This window comes from Rutidosis leptorrhynchoides, chromosome 7 (genome assembly GCF_046630445.1).
Source record: "Rutidosis leptorrhynchoides isolate AG116_Rl617_1_P2 chromosome 7, CSIRO_AGI_Rlap_v1, whole genome shotgun sequence".
NCBI classification, from domain to species: domain Eukaryota; kingdom Viridiplantae; phylum Streptophyta; class Magnoliopsida; order Asterales; family Asteraceae; genus Rutidosis; species Rutidosis leptorrhynchoides.
This window is the reverse complement of record NC_092339.1, coordinates 93,829,589-93,847,449: the sequence shown is the minus strand read 5'-3', so window position 1 is coordinate 93,847,449 and position 17,861 is coordinate 93,829,589. Positions and strand designations below refer to the sequence as shown.

Sequence of the window (17,861 nt, the reverse complement as noted above, 5' to 3'; positions counted from 1 at the left end):
CGACAATAAGTTTAAGTTTACAAAGTTATAAAGTATGAACGAAATAACTTGCGACATAATTAGTTTGAAACCACAGTTGCTATAAATAGCGTAAGTAAGTAGACAAAAGTTTGAATCCAAAAATGCTATCCCTAGCGTATGCATGCATGGTAGACTCCAATCAAGTAATCAAAGAGTGCGGAAGCGTGTAACAAATAGCCATGTGAAAACCTGAGAAAACATAGAAGAATCTGTCAACGCAAAAACGTTGGTGAAATCATAGGTTTGAGTAAGTGAGTAAAAGTAAAGTAAGTCGAACCACAAGATTTGCAAAGTTGAATAATAGTACATTCTAAAAGTTAATATTCACGAGCACCCAATTATCAAAACTTAACATTCCGTCCGTTGAATACCCCATCAATAGTGCTAGAACAAACACTGATTCTCGAAAATATATTTCATCCGTAAACGGTAGCGAACCGTCAAAGATGAGGGTTGTCAAACCCATATGGCCATATAACAGAAGTTCTCGCTTACACCATCTGATGTAACTAATGATAATCAGATTGAGGATTTTCGTTCTAAACTCGTATGTAGAATGTTTGTTTTCCCATTCTTGTGTTCACTTAGTTCAAAAGAATCGTTTATGTTTTCTCATCCCAAAAGTAAGTTCAAAAGAGTAAAAAGTGGGACTATGATCTCACCTCGAGTGCACGAGTATAAAAGTACTTCGCAAAGTAAACGTGTGCATGAAAGTTGCTTAGCCTTGACCTAAACAAATAGGTTGTATCAATAACGATAGTCACGAAGGGTCAAAGATGTTCAATTAGTCCTATGGCTCGTTACGACTCGATTAATATAGCATGTGAATCAATTTGTCAAGTTTCATGCACGATACAAGTAGTTAAGCATGTTAGAACGATTGTATAATCGTTTGGTTAAGTTTGACTAAAAGTCAAACTTGGTCAAAGTCAAAGTCAACGGGGTCGGGTCGGGTATCCGACAATTTTCCCAAGACGAGAAGTCATATAAGAGCCTAATAGTCAAGTTTCATGTTAAACGGAGTTTTAGTTAAGTGGAAACATTTTTGTGACATTTAAAAACAAAAGAGAGTGGCCTGGGGCTTTTGCGCGGCGCGCACTGGGTTGCGCGGCGCGCACCCAAGTGCAATTTCTGGTCAGAACTCAACCAAGAAGGCAAACATCTGGGATCTCTGATTCTGCGCGGCGCGCGGGTAAATGCGCGGCGCGCAATACCTGGGAATCATGCAGTTTGCAGAAAAATGGTCCAAGTCACGAACCAAAATACAAACAATCACATTTTATGATCCGCAAACAATTAGAACATGTATCTTATATCATCGGAAAGGTATTTTTACAAGGAATACAACTAAACACAATTCATCAATCACAAACATCATTTACAATAGCCGAAATCTCATCAAGTGATCAATAAAAGTCCATTTTCAAAGTTTCAAGTTCATCAATCGCATTTTAAGTTTCGGGAATCCAATTCACACATATGATATGCCGTTTTGAGGGTAATGAAGCATACATTACTACTAAACACTAACAATTAACATTTCATGGCATTCAAGCATCAAAAGTTCATGTCAAGAACTATCAAACCCTAGTCAAACATCACAAAATCATTAATCGGGTTTTTGAAGTTTTCTTAATCAACCTACACATCAAAATGTGACTAATGATACTAGTAACACAATTAGAACATGCACTTTAACAATCTAACAACATTAACTCATCCAAAATCAAGGATTAAGCAAACCCATTTCAAAAACTCAAACTAGTTACTCCAAACCACAAATCGAGCAAACAAAACATATATTCATGTTACACACGAGCCATAGACACTAACTAACACAATTTCAAGTATATAAAACGAATTTAGAGAAATTTAGTGTTTTAGAAATGTTACCCAAACTTGATGAAATTGGTATCAAAATGTAGAGGATGAAGAGAGGATCACGAATATGTAATTTGTTTTGAAGTTTGCTTCCCGATCCGAATTTAGATGATGAATTTGTGATTTTGGTGTTTATGTTCATAAAAGAGAAGTAGAGAGAAAAAGAGGAAGAAATGTGGAAGGTGTTGGTGGAAATGAATGGAGGAGGTGAAGTGGTTGACTAGTTGACCTAGTCACCACTTTGCCCACTTGTCAACTTAAGTCCCTCATGTTTCAAAGCGGGTGCGGGAATTAACCAAACGAATATTTTGAAAACGCTCGAGTAAACGGGTGATGTCAAAATTAAATAGCGGGAATATAATGAACGTTACTCACGGAAACTATTAATTTAAATACGAAAGATTATGTTTAAAAAAAAAAAAAGACGGTGTTAAAATTAAATTTAACGGAAAAACGCGGGATGTTACATACATTATTTCCCAAAGAAGTGTGTTTGTATTCCTAAACTTAAGCATTTGTTAAAATTTATAATCAGTCATGCTATACTGCTATGCTCATACATAAATAAGCATATCTGAACAGGTTTGGGATCAGTTCTTGACATATATGGACGGAATATATATGACCAGATTTCAAGCATGAAGTTTCGCTGCAAGGTGAAGAAGAACTCATTTGGAGGTACCACTAAACCATATGTAATACAGTATGTAAGGTTAATCTTTCCATATATCTATATTGTAGCAACTCAAGATCAGGTTCGAAATATCAGCGTATTTATAAGGAGTCGTCTTGGGTTAATGCCAACGGGTCAAAAGCGTATAACTTAACACATATCAGGTTAAACCAGCCTAAGAATAGTTTTTGTAATCATATTTATGAGCAGGTTAGAGTCGATACATCTGCGTATTTACAAGCTGTTGTGAGCTTTTAATACATCAGTTCAGCCGGCTAAAGAATGGAATGGACCACCCAATGGCTTTAGTTTGGTTTCTTTTGGTGACATTATATCCGAAATTATATTTACGTAATATTATGTAAATATAGATTAAATTAATCTATATATATTAATTAATTATTTTCAGGAAAGTCTAGCAGCGGGTTGTTGTATTATCACAGGTATTAACTTACTAAGGCTTTTTATGAATATTTGATTCTTTAAACTTACATCCCAGAATATATGGCTTATATAAATATTTGATTGTTTTCTATATGTATTAACCTTTTAACCCTTTTTAACCCATAATGTCATGTGTTTCTTTTTTGGTTTGACTAATACAGGGATCTATATATCCTATACATGCTCTGCCAGAAGTAGGTGATAGCTTCTCAGAGAATTCTCCCCTTGCACTTGAAGAACTTATCAAATAAGATTTCATTAACAGTTAAAGCTATTCCGTACAAGTGGTAATTTCAACTCATTTACTTCTGAATGAGCCGATTTTGGTTGTGTTTTATTCAGGTCAGTTGGGTCTGAAAGGGTTTAAAGTTGGCCATTCTATTTTAATGCATTTTAATTCATATATGTACACTTATTATTCTTATCAAAAAAATGTAAGGTTAGTTTGCAGTTGTAATCAACACATTTGATGCTTACTAAAATATGTACAGAAGTGTTTTTCTGTAAGCCACTCAGCCAGATCCTGCAAGTTTCGACCTAAACTAAAAAGTACTTGACGGCACATACAGTATGCCACCTCTACTCTTATCTTATGGATCCTTTTGAAAATGAAGTCTCGAGTTACTTTAGTAACTGAGCTATAATCAGCAATTGAAACAATTGGCTGATGATATTCGCCAATAATTGGTTTACGATGTTCAAGAAATTGTGCGCCAATGCAAATAATTCCTCATATACAAGCCCGTAACAAAATTCATAAAATAATTTCACTTACTATAAAAAAATTCTTAAAATTCACTAGTTTACTCCCATATCAAAGTAAATAAAGTAGTAGTACTCTGTACTCTGTATCTGACACATTGGAATTAATGGCTCATACAAATATAAAAAAATTTTGGGAAGTCTCGAACTTCATTTTACTACGTATTTGTTTTGAAAAAAGTTAACACTTAACATGGTGAATGCTTTTAATATGGTTATTTAGAGCTTATAATTTTTGAAGTTGTAAATAAGTTGTCATGTATGATTGACCCAATACTCTATTATATTATATATGATTTTAAATTCAAATTAGTTGTATATTTTCATGAATTATATAAATATAAATAGATTATAATAAAAAATAAAATTTCTGTATACATTTAATATTAAAAATAAATTTCTATATACATTTAATATTGTATGCATGTAATATAAAAAGCTAATTAAATAATAAAACGTACAACTGTAAAGTTAACAAAATGTATAATGTTATAATTATACTTCTTAAACTACGTAATATTTGTCTTGTGATGATATAATGAAATAGATGGTACATTGAGATAAGATTACTACGGAGTACTTATTAGTGTGTTGTCTTAAACAAATTAGTGACTTTCTAATTAAATAAATAAATAAAAAATACTGATTGATTCAATAGTTAACAACGTATAATAAGGGCATATTTTTTATTAGTCGCACTGGTCATCAAAAACATTAGGACCGGCCCTGCCTACAATATATTTATATACCCAGTATATTTTTTTTAGCTCCGGTGATCCCTTGATTTTATAAATGTTGCTTTGGGTCTTTAGAGTTGATCAATATTGCGTTGACATTTGTGAGACATTTGTGATACGAACCTCTCTATCGATCTATCTATACAAGAATAAATAGACAACATGACTTTATTTTAAAGGATGTCGACTTATACATCTGTAAGTTCCCCTCTGCTTACGCCTCGTCCCCATGTTATCGGTGTCATCTTTTTCGTATATATTCTTCTATATCATCTCCTGTTTTGTAGATGTCTTATGATTCGTATCCAAGATTACTACCATTTCTTTTATCTTATTTGTCTTCTTCACACATTTCCAAGAAAATGCTAGAACATAATACTACATGTGTATATAGTTATATTGCCTATATATAGACTAATATACATATACATATATATGTGTATATATGTAAATTATTTTCATTATTAAAACTTTTATGATCAATTCTAGACATCTATGAATGTGTGATTGGGATGAATGTAATGTTCAATATTGGCTAAACGTCAAATTAAATATTGCAAATAAGCAACTATAAAAAGATAAAGATTAAAGAATCAAATAAAGTACAAACAAACATGTAAAGCGAGAGCAATTTATATAAATTCCTTACTTCACTAACAAGTTTCATCGATATGGCCCAAAAACACTCAGTCCCCACTCATCGTTCACCATCGCCCTATGTTTTATATTTTATATTTTATATTTTATATATTATATATTATTTTTTAGAAAATAATCTCCAAAAGCACCCAACCCACTTCTTTTTTTCCTAAAAGCTTGAAAATTCAACTACAAGTGTAGAAAAACAAAAGAAAAGTTTTAGTTGCGTAACTACAGCATTAACTTTTTGAGTGATGAAATTGCCCTTTGCTTCAAACCAAAACATTCCTTATGAACCCAAACCAGTTGTCGAAATCGATCAAAAATCGACTGATGATCCTTTGCCATTTGAAGAATGGGATTCTCTCATGACTGAATTCGGCCTTCAAGACGACGATGATCCCACAAAATCTTCGAACCACTCCCAAATGATCGCCCCAACCATGTCCTTATTCTTACCCTCAGAATTCGACAACCCGAATTCAATTCATTTCATGAACCCGTATCATGCTGATCATACTAATGACCCTAACGAAACAAGTCAAACAGCCGGTTTAGATTTTGTAGACGAGTTAATTCGTATAGCTGAGTGTTTAGAAACTCAGTCTTTTCAGCTAGCGCAAGTGATATTGGCGCGGCTCAATCACCGGCTCCCTGTTCCAAACGGGAAGCCGCTTCAACGAGCCGCGTTTTATTTTAAAGAAGCGATTCAGAATCTACTCACCGGTTCAACCCGTCCAACCGGTTCATCTGAAATCATACAAACGATCAAGGCATACAAAACGTTCTCGACTATTTCACCTATTCCGATGTTCGCTAACTTTACTGCGAATCAAGCGATCCTGGAGGCGGTTGACGGTGCGATGATCGTCCACGTCATCGATTTCGACATCCACGTCAGCATGGGCGGGCATTGGGCGTCGTTCATGAAAGAGATTGCGGAAAAAGCTGAATTAAGAAAAGTTAACTCACCTGCTTTTAGGATCACAGCAATTGTATTAGAAGAACACGAATTAGAATCTAGATTGATCAGCGACAACTTACGTCAGTTCGCTCGTGATCTGAAACTACGATTCGATATCGAATTCGTAACCGTTGAAACGTTCCGGAACCTTTCGTTTAAATCGGTGAAGTTTTACGATGGCGAGCGGATTGCGATTTTGTTGAGTCCGGTGATATTTCAGCGAATTGGTGTTCGATTCATTGATGATATGCGAGGAATTGCTCCGCACGTGATCGTGCACGTGGACGGAGAAGGAATGAGTGGTGGAACGACGTCGTTTAGGCAGACGGTGATTGAGGGTTTGGAGTTTTATTCGACGGTTTTGGAATCATTAGAAGCGGTGAATGTTGGTATTGGAATGGGAGGTGGTGATTGGATGAGGAAGATTGAGGTATTTGTGTTGTTGCCGAAGATAACGGCGGTGGTGGAAGGTGCCGGCCACCGTGTGACGCCGTGGAAGGAGGTGTTTGGTAGGGCCGGGATGAGGTTGGTTGGGCAGAGTCAATTTGCTGATTTTCAAGCTGAGTGTTTACTGAGGAGGATACAAGTTAGGGGATTCCACGTGGCAAAACAACAAGGGGAGATGGTGCTTTGTTGGCATGATAGGCCACTTGTGTCCACGTCAGCATGGAGGTGTTAGCCAATTCTATTTTTATTTGAATTTGAAGTATATATATAAAAAAAAACACTTAACATTTTTAAAATAAGAAGAAAAAAATGTATATGAATGAACGATCATAATGTTTGCTAATGAAGGTCATTTGCAGTTTCTCGTGGCATAAATATGAAAAAATTATGTTTATTAACATGAGTTTACCTTAACAATAATCTCGATACGACAATAATGAGATTAGGGAGGAATAATGTAAGGTTAGGTTTCGAGCATATAATGCTTAAGGATGTATTTTTTTCTGCTTTATATTTTGCAGTTGTATCATTTGAATTCTTATAGTTAATCGGAAAAAAGGTGTTAAAAGTATGTTTTTTTTGCACACTTTATCATGTATGTTACCTTAACTAATTGCGACATTTGATGTATTAAGTGATTAAAATGTACATTAACTTAAGCAATTGTGACATTTGATGTATTAAGTGATTAAATTGCAGTACCTTGACTATCGTGTAGATCTAATCAAGAAAATTAAGTACTTATAATTGACGGGGGAATCTCTCATGTTTGTTCCAGCTGAACTAAACATTCATAGTACTTGCGTGAAGCTGATAAAGGTTTGATCTTATATTTATACGGATTGAAACGATTCTTGATTAAATGCATTTGGTCAATTCTGTATCAACTTTAACCACGTTTATCTGTTAACAATTTTGTGACTGTGTGTATATAAAAGTAAAAACTAACATAACCGTATTAAAGTAAGATCTACAACTCACTTGTTGATAATCAATTGTTCTTATGACAAGATATAGAGTACAAATTTCGATTGTTTACTTTTAATTAATTCCACCCTCTTGATAATAATAATATAATAACTGAGCATTAAACATCTTTTCAGATTTTATAAAAAAATAAAAATAAAAAAATTACTGACTGTCATGGGTTTAAGCAACCAAAACCTTCATAAAAAGTAAACTCATACCAAAAACTGAAAACAGCATAAAACATGTAATCCGCAGATTCTTTTACTTGTACAACAAACGCCAAACAGATGGTCTGTATATATTAAGGATAGATGATTATGAAGAAAAAGAGGGTTACAGTTACAAGTATATCATTATCATGTATGAATATGAATATGAATAAACATAATATTGAAGTAACAACAAGCTCAGTTACAAGTAACAACCAATATGAGTTCCCGTCATCAATCCTAACGTCAGTTTCCCGTGCTCAGAAAAGATGTCCTAATTTTATAACTTAAAAATCACTAACCTGTTTGCCTATCGCATATTTCTCAACTGTTACCTTCATCAAGCTGTGACACTGCCTCAGGTCCACAAACCCTAGTCAACTCATCCTGTTGAACCGAACATTCAAACGTAACCATAATATTGAAGTTTTATTGTTTTATTTTATGTTTTGTATGAGTGAAGGGGTATAGATTATTAAGATATAGCAGATTGTGTATACCTTTATGGAATTATTTTCAGATGTAAGCTTCTCGCATTCCTCCGAGAGCCTCTGTAATTCATCTCTGAGTGAATTATTCTCGCTGCTTAGTACTTCTACTCTTGCTTGTAGCTCTTCACACTCGGCCTACCAAAAACAAGTGTATGTTAGTCATAAATATATAGAGTTCCTTAGTAAGATAATTTAATTCACTAACTAGTCTACAGACTTTCAGGGGACTTTTATCGGGTTTTATTAGTAATATTGTTTGATAGGTTTAATTTTATCACGTCATAAGCCCATATAAACAAGCCTGTTAGAGCTGATAGAGACCAAGACATCTATTTCTCGAATTTCTGAACCAAGTTTCATCCTTTTTATAAGTATAATGCTAGTAACACGTTGAATAACTACGCAAACAGTTTTTTAATACTCATGGCTAATTTCTAGCACCAGCCTTTTGTGGCTATCGAAAATACAAGTTATGAAAACACTAAATGTCATTATTGCTGAGATGACCTAAGTATAGGATATATAAAATATCGAAATTGATTGATTCAACTAACTGAAGGAAAGAGCATATTTGTTTTCTCTTGTTAGTAATACACAGCTACAAACAGACAACTGTTAAGAGAATCTTTTAAGTCGTGCTTCTAGAATCTATACAGGAATGGCTATTTTAGCATGTTAATAGATAAATGGGTCAATTTGGGCCGTTTTTATTTTCACAATGATCAAATAATAAGAAGCTTTGAGCTCACATTTTTAACTAAAATTGAAGCGAGTCAGAAAGTCGGCCAAAAGGTAATTAATGCAGAGTCTCCTAAATGTACTAAAATAAAGAGAGAATATCATAAACATCAAGATTACATATTTTCCCAAATAAACACTCTAATATCATGTATCCCCAACTCAAACCTCAAGACTCAAATTTATTCATTTTCGAGATCTAATCATAGTTACAACATTTAAATGCCTATATTCTAAGTTCAGTTACCATTATACCCTTCTCTTAGGGTCTAACAAATATATGGTTAGTAATATGCTTTCGTGTGCAATCATTGTGTAAGCATGTTCTTTCGGTTTATTTGCAATATGTTATAATTTATATTTTATGAATATGGATTTTTAAACAATCAGTAATAAGATAAGATATCCAAAAAATAGGTCATGAAAAGAATAGAAAATTACATGTTCCTGGCAGTTAAATTCAAATAGCTTCAAATGAAAATAGAAATGTAACTTTTTCCAGAAAAGTAATGAACAATCATCAATACGATTTATCATCTTAAACTAGAATGTACATGATGATTAGATCAAATCAGCATGTGGTAATAATTTGATTAATCACGAACGTGAACATCCTTCCTTTTCATTCCTTTTTTACTTGGTTTTGATTTTGCTAACCTAAAAGAGAAAGAGTATCATAGTAGTAACCTTTATTCTTCCTACATATATAAGTAATAAGAAATAATTATGATAAAATCGGATAAATGGTATATTAGAAAGATTTAGGGTTTAGTTTGGGGATATGATATTAAGGTGTTTAGTTGGAGAAATGTGTAATTTTGATGTTTAAACAGAGGATTTATGATATTCTCCATAAAATAAAATAAAGAACAAGTAGTTTAGGTTATCATATTTCAAAGATAGACTATGTGTAGAATTCAGAAAAGATAAAAGACAAACAAATGTAATATTGCGTACATGTTAAAAACCCGGCACAACCTCTTTGAACTTAACCTTTAAACTACCTTTTATACTGTTACCGAACCCCATTAGACCCTGCATCGTTCTCGTTCTATTTCTGAAGCATATTTATATTTAAAGTGTTTTTTAAAAGAAAAAATTGATCAGGATACCCTTTTTCTAGGTTCTACCATTCTAGCATCTATTTCTTAGTTCAAGATCCTCTTGCAACTGGCTAACTGAAATCAAAGAATAGCAGATCTGTTCCACACAAAATGGTAACGGGCCTATGCATTGATAAAATAAAAGTTTGTAACTAATTTCATGTAATACCATACCTTAGCTAATAAATATCTTATTAATTCTTCTAGCTGTTCCTTCTTAAAAGCTAGCTGAGATGCTATGAGATTCACATCAGATATAAAGTATTTGATACCTGTTTGCGCAATCTCGATCTCCTAGCAGATTCTCGATTAGACTGCTTCCTCTTTTGTCTCTTCAGTTCCCGCTCATCCTGCTGTTATAATTATTAATAGTTGCAATAGTTAACATTTCTGTAAACATACTATGTGTTTAAAAAATTAACTTAATTTAGAAACCGTAGATACAATTAATCAAATTTTATGTAAAAATATGCCAGGAGACATGAAAGATGCTAAGACAGGTAAAGACTATATCTGGAGTCACATCATGCGCCAGCTCTAAAACCACTTAGGGAGGTAGATGACTATAAAAGTCATTGTATCAATTTTAATTAAGAATTAAGATTAATATATATATATACTACATACTTCTACTATCATTACAGTAATATAAACTAAATTGTTGAAATAATTTATGAAGTTATATTCATTAACTACCAAAATTGCCAACTGTAAATAAACTACTACGGAAATAAAATTTGTTCATACCTGACCCCACTGATCAGGCATCATTCCATCCCGCCCCATCATTGGTGATGGCACGGCTGTCCGAGAAGGATTCGGTCGCATTTTCATGGCCCCACTTGCAGCAGATGGATTCCATAAGTCCATCCCCATATTAAGATTAGTTCCAGCCATAGAAACTACAGGGTTCCCAGTAACTGCCGTATGAGCATTTGACCCAGAATTGTTGTTCTGTGCATTGGCTGAAGATGAAATAATGATTTGATATTATTACAAGGACTCACATAAGCATAGAGATAAAAGGTGAAAGTTTGAAAAAATTACCATCTGCAAGCATCTGATTGAAGCTTCCTTTCTTGCCTCCTGAATATTCCTGGAGGTGTTATTTATATTTTGTTAATACATAAGGAAACAAAACCGATATAAAAGAAAAATCACATATCACATACTGTCATGAAAATTCGAATAGAAATCAAATTAGCATGGAAATAGAGATATATACATGTTGATCATTATTATCACTTCCATCTGATGAACCATCACTTCCACTTTCAGCGCTGTTTAATTTAATAATTATGTACCAAGAGTTAGTTTATATTGTATAACTAAGAAAGATTAACTATAAGTAAGAAAGATTAACTTCATACATCAAGTTAAATCAGAAAGAAAAATGAAGGTTGAATTTGTATGGCTAAAAACCTTTGGGTGGCATTATCATTCCCAGAACTTGAAGCTTCCTTCCCACTCTCTCCGGTTCTCGCATTTCCGTTTCCCGAAGTTCCCTTCGACTTCTTATTAGTTGTCCTTTCCTTGCCTTCATAGGTCTTTATTTCCGTTTCGGCATTTGGTGGTGCAGTATTTGGGGTCTGTAAGAAAATGAGACTTGGGTTACATTTTTATAGATATACACACACATAAGCCTTTAACTGCGCATCGCAAAGAAAGCACATGTGTATGCATATACAATCAAAACCCAAGTTACATACACATGTATGGAACAACTACACTAAACTTCTAAATAAAGCTGCACCGTTTTACATTCACGCGTGCGCACACACACATGCATGTATGCATAGATGTATCACACACACACACACATACATATATATACATACAAGGTTGCAAAACTCGCTATTCGGGAGTACTCAGTTGGGACTTTGAAAGGAGTAATCGGCAATTCGAGGATTAATCGAATTAAACTTTTTATACATTTAAATAATAAATTTCAAAATTAGATGTGTAAATAGAGGAAACAACTATAAACTTAAACTTTAACAAAATTGTCTAGAAACATGAACAAAATCGTCCATTTGTTCAAAAACTCTTAAATTCTAGTTTGAGTTGAAATACATATTAAACTGTTCAGCAATTTTGAATTTGACTGACTTTGACCAACAAATCTGATTTTGACCCATTAACCAACGTTGACCGATTTGAATTTGACCAACAAATCTGATTTTGACCCACTAACCAACGTTGACCGATTAATTAAATGGATTTTGGAATATCGGATCGTTATGTTCTTAATAAGGAGCAATAGGGGATTAATCCGGAGTAATCGAGGTTTCTTACAACAGTGTATACATATATATGTGTGTGTAATATATAGATATGTGTGTGTGTATATATATACACATATATGTGTGTGTAGATAGATAGATTGATATGGGTATATGTATATGTCGTACATATGAGTCATTTATAAATGGATACATGTACATACATTAACTGTATGTATACATGTGTAGACGTATATATCTATATCTATATATGTAATATTTGTGTGAGTATTTATATTGAAGTGTCTAAGGAAATAAGGATTGATAAGGTATCTTAGATCCACGTATCGTGATACGTATGGTGATATCCAAGAGGCCAACCAAAGAGTGTTGTGTCATCTAAATGCATCCTAAACAAAGTCTCATATACTCAACAGTATAAAAGGAAAAATGGTGATCACCATAGGAATACTAGGATGTGCATAAACTCCTGCAGGTGGATATAAAGCAGGATATGGAGCTGGAGTCCCATATGGTGACATCATAGGATGCTGAAACAATTCACACATTTGAAAATAACCAAAAGACTGGTCAGTTATCATTTGCTGCATGAATCTCATAAATTTTCAAAGTTGACTTGAAAGTTCATGATTACCTGACCTCCCCACATGTACGGATGAGGAGTTGGAGACGGAACAGTTGAGGCGAAAAAAGGAGGAGTGCCACCATAATAAGCCTAGACATAAATATTGTAAACTAATTCAGGAATTAAAATCTGTAAGTAGTTCAAATCAATATCTATATCACACCTGCATTGAGTTTGACCAATCAGCATATGAAGGTGGAGGCACTTGCGCTTCCTGTAGGTAATGAGTAAGATACGTTTCATGACAGAGAAAACTATACAACACAAAAAAAAAAAAAAAAAAAAAAAAAAAAAGAATGTGCAAAACCTGGGTTGAAGCTGGTTTGGGATGCTTAGCAGGTGAGCTTTCTTCCCCAGCCCCCATGAAATCTACCGTAAAATCTAAGTACGCAGCCTTTAGGGTTTAGCTTCTACCAGTTCGACTTTTATGAATCCTAGAAGTATAATCAACAAGCACCTTAATACACTTAAAAAGTGATGTTCAGCCACTAATGAATGACGGAGTTGGTTAAGTTACATGCCACCATGTAACAAAAATGGAAGATAACATGTGCATGACATATATACACATATAGAGCATAGCAATTTTCAGATTCAATAACATAGAGTATGCTTACTAAATTCTGATTCTGATCTATAATAAATTAAATTCTTTTTTGATTAGAAGTTAGGCTTAATAGAGATGATGTAATATATAATGAAGAATTTCAATACTGACAAAAATTATTAAATAAATGACATATAAAATAACGCAATTATCAGATCTGGCAACTTAATTCAAATAAATATTCATTAAACTAGCTAACTAGAATAAAAAATTTCTAAATCTGTCTAATTATGCTAAGATGTACTCCGTAATAGCTAAGATCATGAATTTTGTGTAAAAAGTGTGAACATGCAAATATAGAAATTAAAAGTCAGAAATAGTACCGAGAGAGTGAATTATTGAGCTGGCAGCTACGAAAGGAAATTGAAAGCAGCTTAGATATTAGGGTTTGTTCTTTATTTCTTCTTCTGGATAACTTTTTTAAGAGCAGCCGCAACAACAACGTAACCGTTTGGAATTTAGATATTAAGTATGGTCAAAGTGAGGAATTGGTGTCGGTGAGATACGGCGGTGGCGGAGGAAGGAGAAACCGCCGGTGAGATTGGGGGTAGGGTTAGAGAGGGGATGATGACATGTGAAGGTGAGGGTTAGAAGGATCCAGCTGTTAAATGGAGAGTGGACGGGTGGGTATGACAAGGCAATGACTCGTAACTGTATTTGCTACTACTTTTTATTTTCACTAGTTAAAAGATTTGCAATTTCGTGAGTTTTATTGAATCATAATAGTTAAGACAATCTTCAATAACAATAACAAAAATAAACGTTAAAACATTTCAAAAGTTTAAATGGTGGATCCCTTATGACATAAAGCTGATGTGAATATGGTGATCTCTGAAATTTAATTTTAAGTGTTCCTCCTTGCTAAAAGAGAGCACCATAACAAACACAAATGTCGGTGCAATCTTAGAAAACCTGGTAAAGAGACGATCCACCTATTAAATTAAACCCAAAAGCAACAAACTAACACACTTCAACTTTTTTTAGAACTATAGTATCGGCATCATCCAGGGGACTAAACCACATTCGTGATTATATGTCGCCTACACAAGCGTTAGGAACAAACCTAAATCGCAACAACCCGGTCAGCACGATTGAAGGTTAGGAAAACCCCATCCGCAAAGCTAATTGCAAGCAGTAACAATTAGATCCCGGCCCGTGAAATCAAACATGCGTCTAATCGTGGAGGACAAACAAGCCGCCCCCTCGTACACAACTCAGGCAATGCCTCAGTAGTATCACAGACACTTCAATTACAGACCAAGAGTAGGACAAATCAAAAATAGTAAAATAAAAAACAGAATAAGAACAAAAAAACTACAAAGTAAAACAAAAAAAAAAATCAAGTTAACATAATGCAACTATACACCATCGGGCTGAAAACTTTGTTGGTTGGTTAAGACATGTACACGAAAACTGCTACTACTGCTAACTGGTATCTGTTTATTATTATTAATATTATTACTAGTTCAGTGACCCGTAAATTTACGGGTTTGATAAAAATATGTATTTCATAATAAATTTGACAAATTATGTACCGAAGATTCATAGTTAATCGACGGTAAATTTACGCGTCCATGTATTTTAAGTTGCCACTATAGATATGCGTGGTAGAATTTAAGAGAATTTATAGTAAAAAAAGATGATATATACGCATCAAGAGAAAGAAAAAGAAAATTAAATAAATGTCTTCTATCATTCATATTCATATACAAACTGAATTAAGAATCAAAACTCAACATTATAACTCAATAACTATCAAACCATACAACAACATAGTAACATAACAAAACGAGAGAGAGAGAGAGAGAGAGAGAGAGAGAGAGAGAGAGAGAGAGAGAGAGAGAGAGAGAGAGAGAGAGAGAGAGAGAGAGAGAGAGAGAGAGAGAGAGAGAGAGATTATAACTTATAACTATTATTAACTCTATTATTTACTGCTATAAGTTACAACAATAACAACATAAAACAAAGCAAAACAGAGATGGCTAATCCCATCAAACTTGTAAAAATGAGTACATGACCCCGAACAGATAACCATCGTACCATTATCAAGCTGACAATATAATCTTACTACAACTCCTTAGTATTACACAAACAACAACACCAAAACCTTCTAATGAAATCTGAATAACAACTAAGATAATCACCTTGTTGGATTCAAATTCCATGCATCCACCTCATTAAGCAATTTTCAAAGACATTGAGCCTGATATGTTCAAAGTGGTAGGCGGAAAGTTATCAAGATTCCAAATAAGCACCTTGTTGGATTCAAATTCCATACATCCACCATTAGGACTACCGATCTTAGTGGTCACAAAATATGTTCCAGCATCATAACACCTACATCATCAAGCATAATGCAATCATCGATAACACACATAACCATGTTAAAAGTATTCCAAAACAACAATATGTTCACCTCAAGTCAACCCATTTACAAAAAGGAATGCAACCATTAGGATTACCAGTCTTAGTGCTTGCATCAGATGTCCCCACCAAGTTCATGCGCATATCAACAACCCTACACAAATATTCGAAAAAATAAAGCTTGTATCCTAAATTATTCGATTCAAGTTAAAAAGACACCAACTACTCCCAAGTTGCAGTCAGTGTAATTAAATAGATAACTTCTTCTAATGAAATGATTTTAAATTTTCAATAGCATTAACCCACTAAAACTTGGTAAATTTAACTGAACTTACACCATAAATATTTACAGCCAATAACATAAATGCACATTCCATTAACTTCATCCAAATTAAAAATGCAGTAAGTAGATATTGTTTCAAGTATATGAACCTATTCTTCATAACCCATATCTCAAAATCATGAATTGGTCATTGAATAAGAAATTAAAAATCAAACTCATAATGTATCATATTATTTATGTAACGACCCTGGATTTTCCAACTTATATTATTAATATTTATTATTAATACTTGTGCTTTAATAAAAGTATTTTTATACATTTACTTGTTATCGTAATTGACTTTACATGTCCCGACTTGTCTTTGTGACACACATACTTTTCACGAATAATATTTAGAATATTATTTACGTTCATGATTAATTATTATTGATCATTTTTAATTAACTAATGTAACTAGTTAATTACTTGGGCTATACTTATTTAATTTGTTTCTTACTTGGACTTGGGCCTTTATTAATGGTTATGGACTTGGAAGCCCACCCTACATGTGACGCCCCGTACAAAATCATCGTGTACGGTATATCAACAACAGGATCTTTACAAGGTCAAACACTAAATGCTGTTTGAAAACCAGTTTTGCATTCGTGAACAGATAACGTTTTACAAAAGATGAATAGGAAACATTAACATGAGTACATGAAACTAAGGTCATTACAAAGTTATTGTTTTGAAAATAACATAAGTTGCGAATGCAAAGTAAAAGTTCCATGCTTGAGACATCTCTAAGTAATGCAGCGGAAGTCTAACACAGCAAGTCTGTAACAGCAAGTCTATACACCGAGACTAGAACAGCAAGGCTAATAGCGGAAGCAACAACGTCTAAACACCTGAGAAATACATGCTTAAAAAGCCAACACGAATGTTGGTGAGCTATAGTTTGTTTGTATTCGGTAATGTAATGTAGGCCACGAGATTTCAGTGCTTCAAACAAGCGTTTCAAATCAGTAATTCAAATCAGTATGATAAAGTATATGTATAACCGTGGGCACCCGATAACTAGACTTAACGTTTATAACCCCCTGAAAGTACACTTGGCGAGTGTGTATGTTCACGAAGTATTAAACACCCGTTAAATGCTAGCGCGACTAGCCCGAGTGGGGATGTCAAACCCTATGGATCCATATCTAAGATTCGCGTTCACCGGTTCAAAGACCAATGACTAAACATTACCGTGCTAAAGGGAATGTTTATGCCGTTGTATAACCCACACACATATAAAGTTTAAGTACTCGTGCCTAGTACGTAAAACGTAAAAGCGCATGTATTCTCAGTCCCAAAAATAGTAAAAGTAGTAAAAAGGGATGCTATAACTCACAGTGAATAAGCAATACAAGTTGATACGAAAGTGTGCAAGTAGTAAGTCGGTCCGAAAGGTCGTCAACCTAAATCAAAGGTTACTAGGTCAGTAGGTTGTCTTTATAAATTCTAATAGTGCATAAAATAAGTTTAAGTGTCATCATCATCATCATTCATCATCATAAAAGCTAAGTAAGTTCGACAAGAATAGAGATCGAAACAATAGGCTAACTTTGGTCAGCTGCTACGACCTCTACGTAAATCGAAAAGACGCATAGTCAGTGCCTATGGCTCCGTATATGAGT

At 33.8% G+C, this 17,861-nt stretch overlaps 2 protein-coding genes across 3 annotated transcripts; one reads left to right on the top strand and one right to left on the bottom strand.

Annotated features, from left to right (window-relative positions):
• Positions 1 to 5,342: 5,342 nt before the first annotated feature.
• Positions 5,343 to 7,104, top strand: LOC139858012 (scarecrow-like protein 15). The gene has a single exon (XM_071846871.1). It carries the CDS (start codon positions 5,412 to 5,414, stop codon positions 6,798 to 6,800), a length of 1,389 nt encoding a protein of 462 aa, XP_071702972.1. The 5' UTR covers positions 5,343 to 5,411; the 3' UTR covers positions 6,801 to 7,104.
• An 812-nt stretch (positions 7,105 to 7,916) lies between these two features.
• On the bottom strand, positions 7,917 to 14,189 carry LOC139856923 (G-box-binding factor 1-like). Of its 2 annotated transcripts, none has more exons than XM_071845635.1 (12): positions 13,877 to 14,189; positions 13,254 to 13,403; positions 13,110 to 13,160; positions 12,956 to 13,036; positions 12,762 to 12,851; positions 11,501 to 11,667; positions 11,304 to 11,358; positions 11,126 to 11,174; positions 10,826 to 11,043; positions 10,351 to 10,428; positions 8,247 to 8,372; positions 7,917 to 8,133 (listed from the first exon to the last, which is right to left on the bottom strand). In XM_071845635.1, exons 2-12 carry the CDS (start codon positions 13,308 to 13,310, stop codon positions 8,071 to 8,073), a joined length of 1,035 nt encoding a protein of 344 aa, XP_071701736.1. In that variant the 5' UTR covers positions 13,311 to 13,403; positions 13,877 to 14,189; the 3' UTR covers positions 7,917 to 8,070. The 2 variants fall into 2 exon arrangements, with proteins under 2 accessions (XP_071701736.1, XP_071701735.1); XM_071845634.1 differs by having other exon boundaries at positions 10,351 to 10,431; positions 13,877 to 14,186.
• Between the last annotated feature and the right edge of the window lie 3,672 nt (positions 14,190 to 17,861).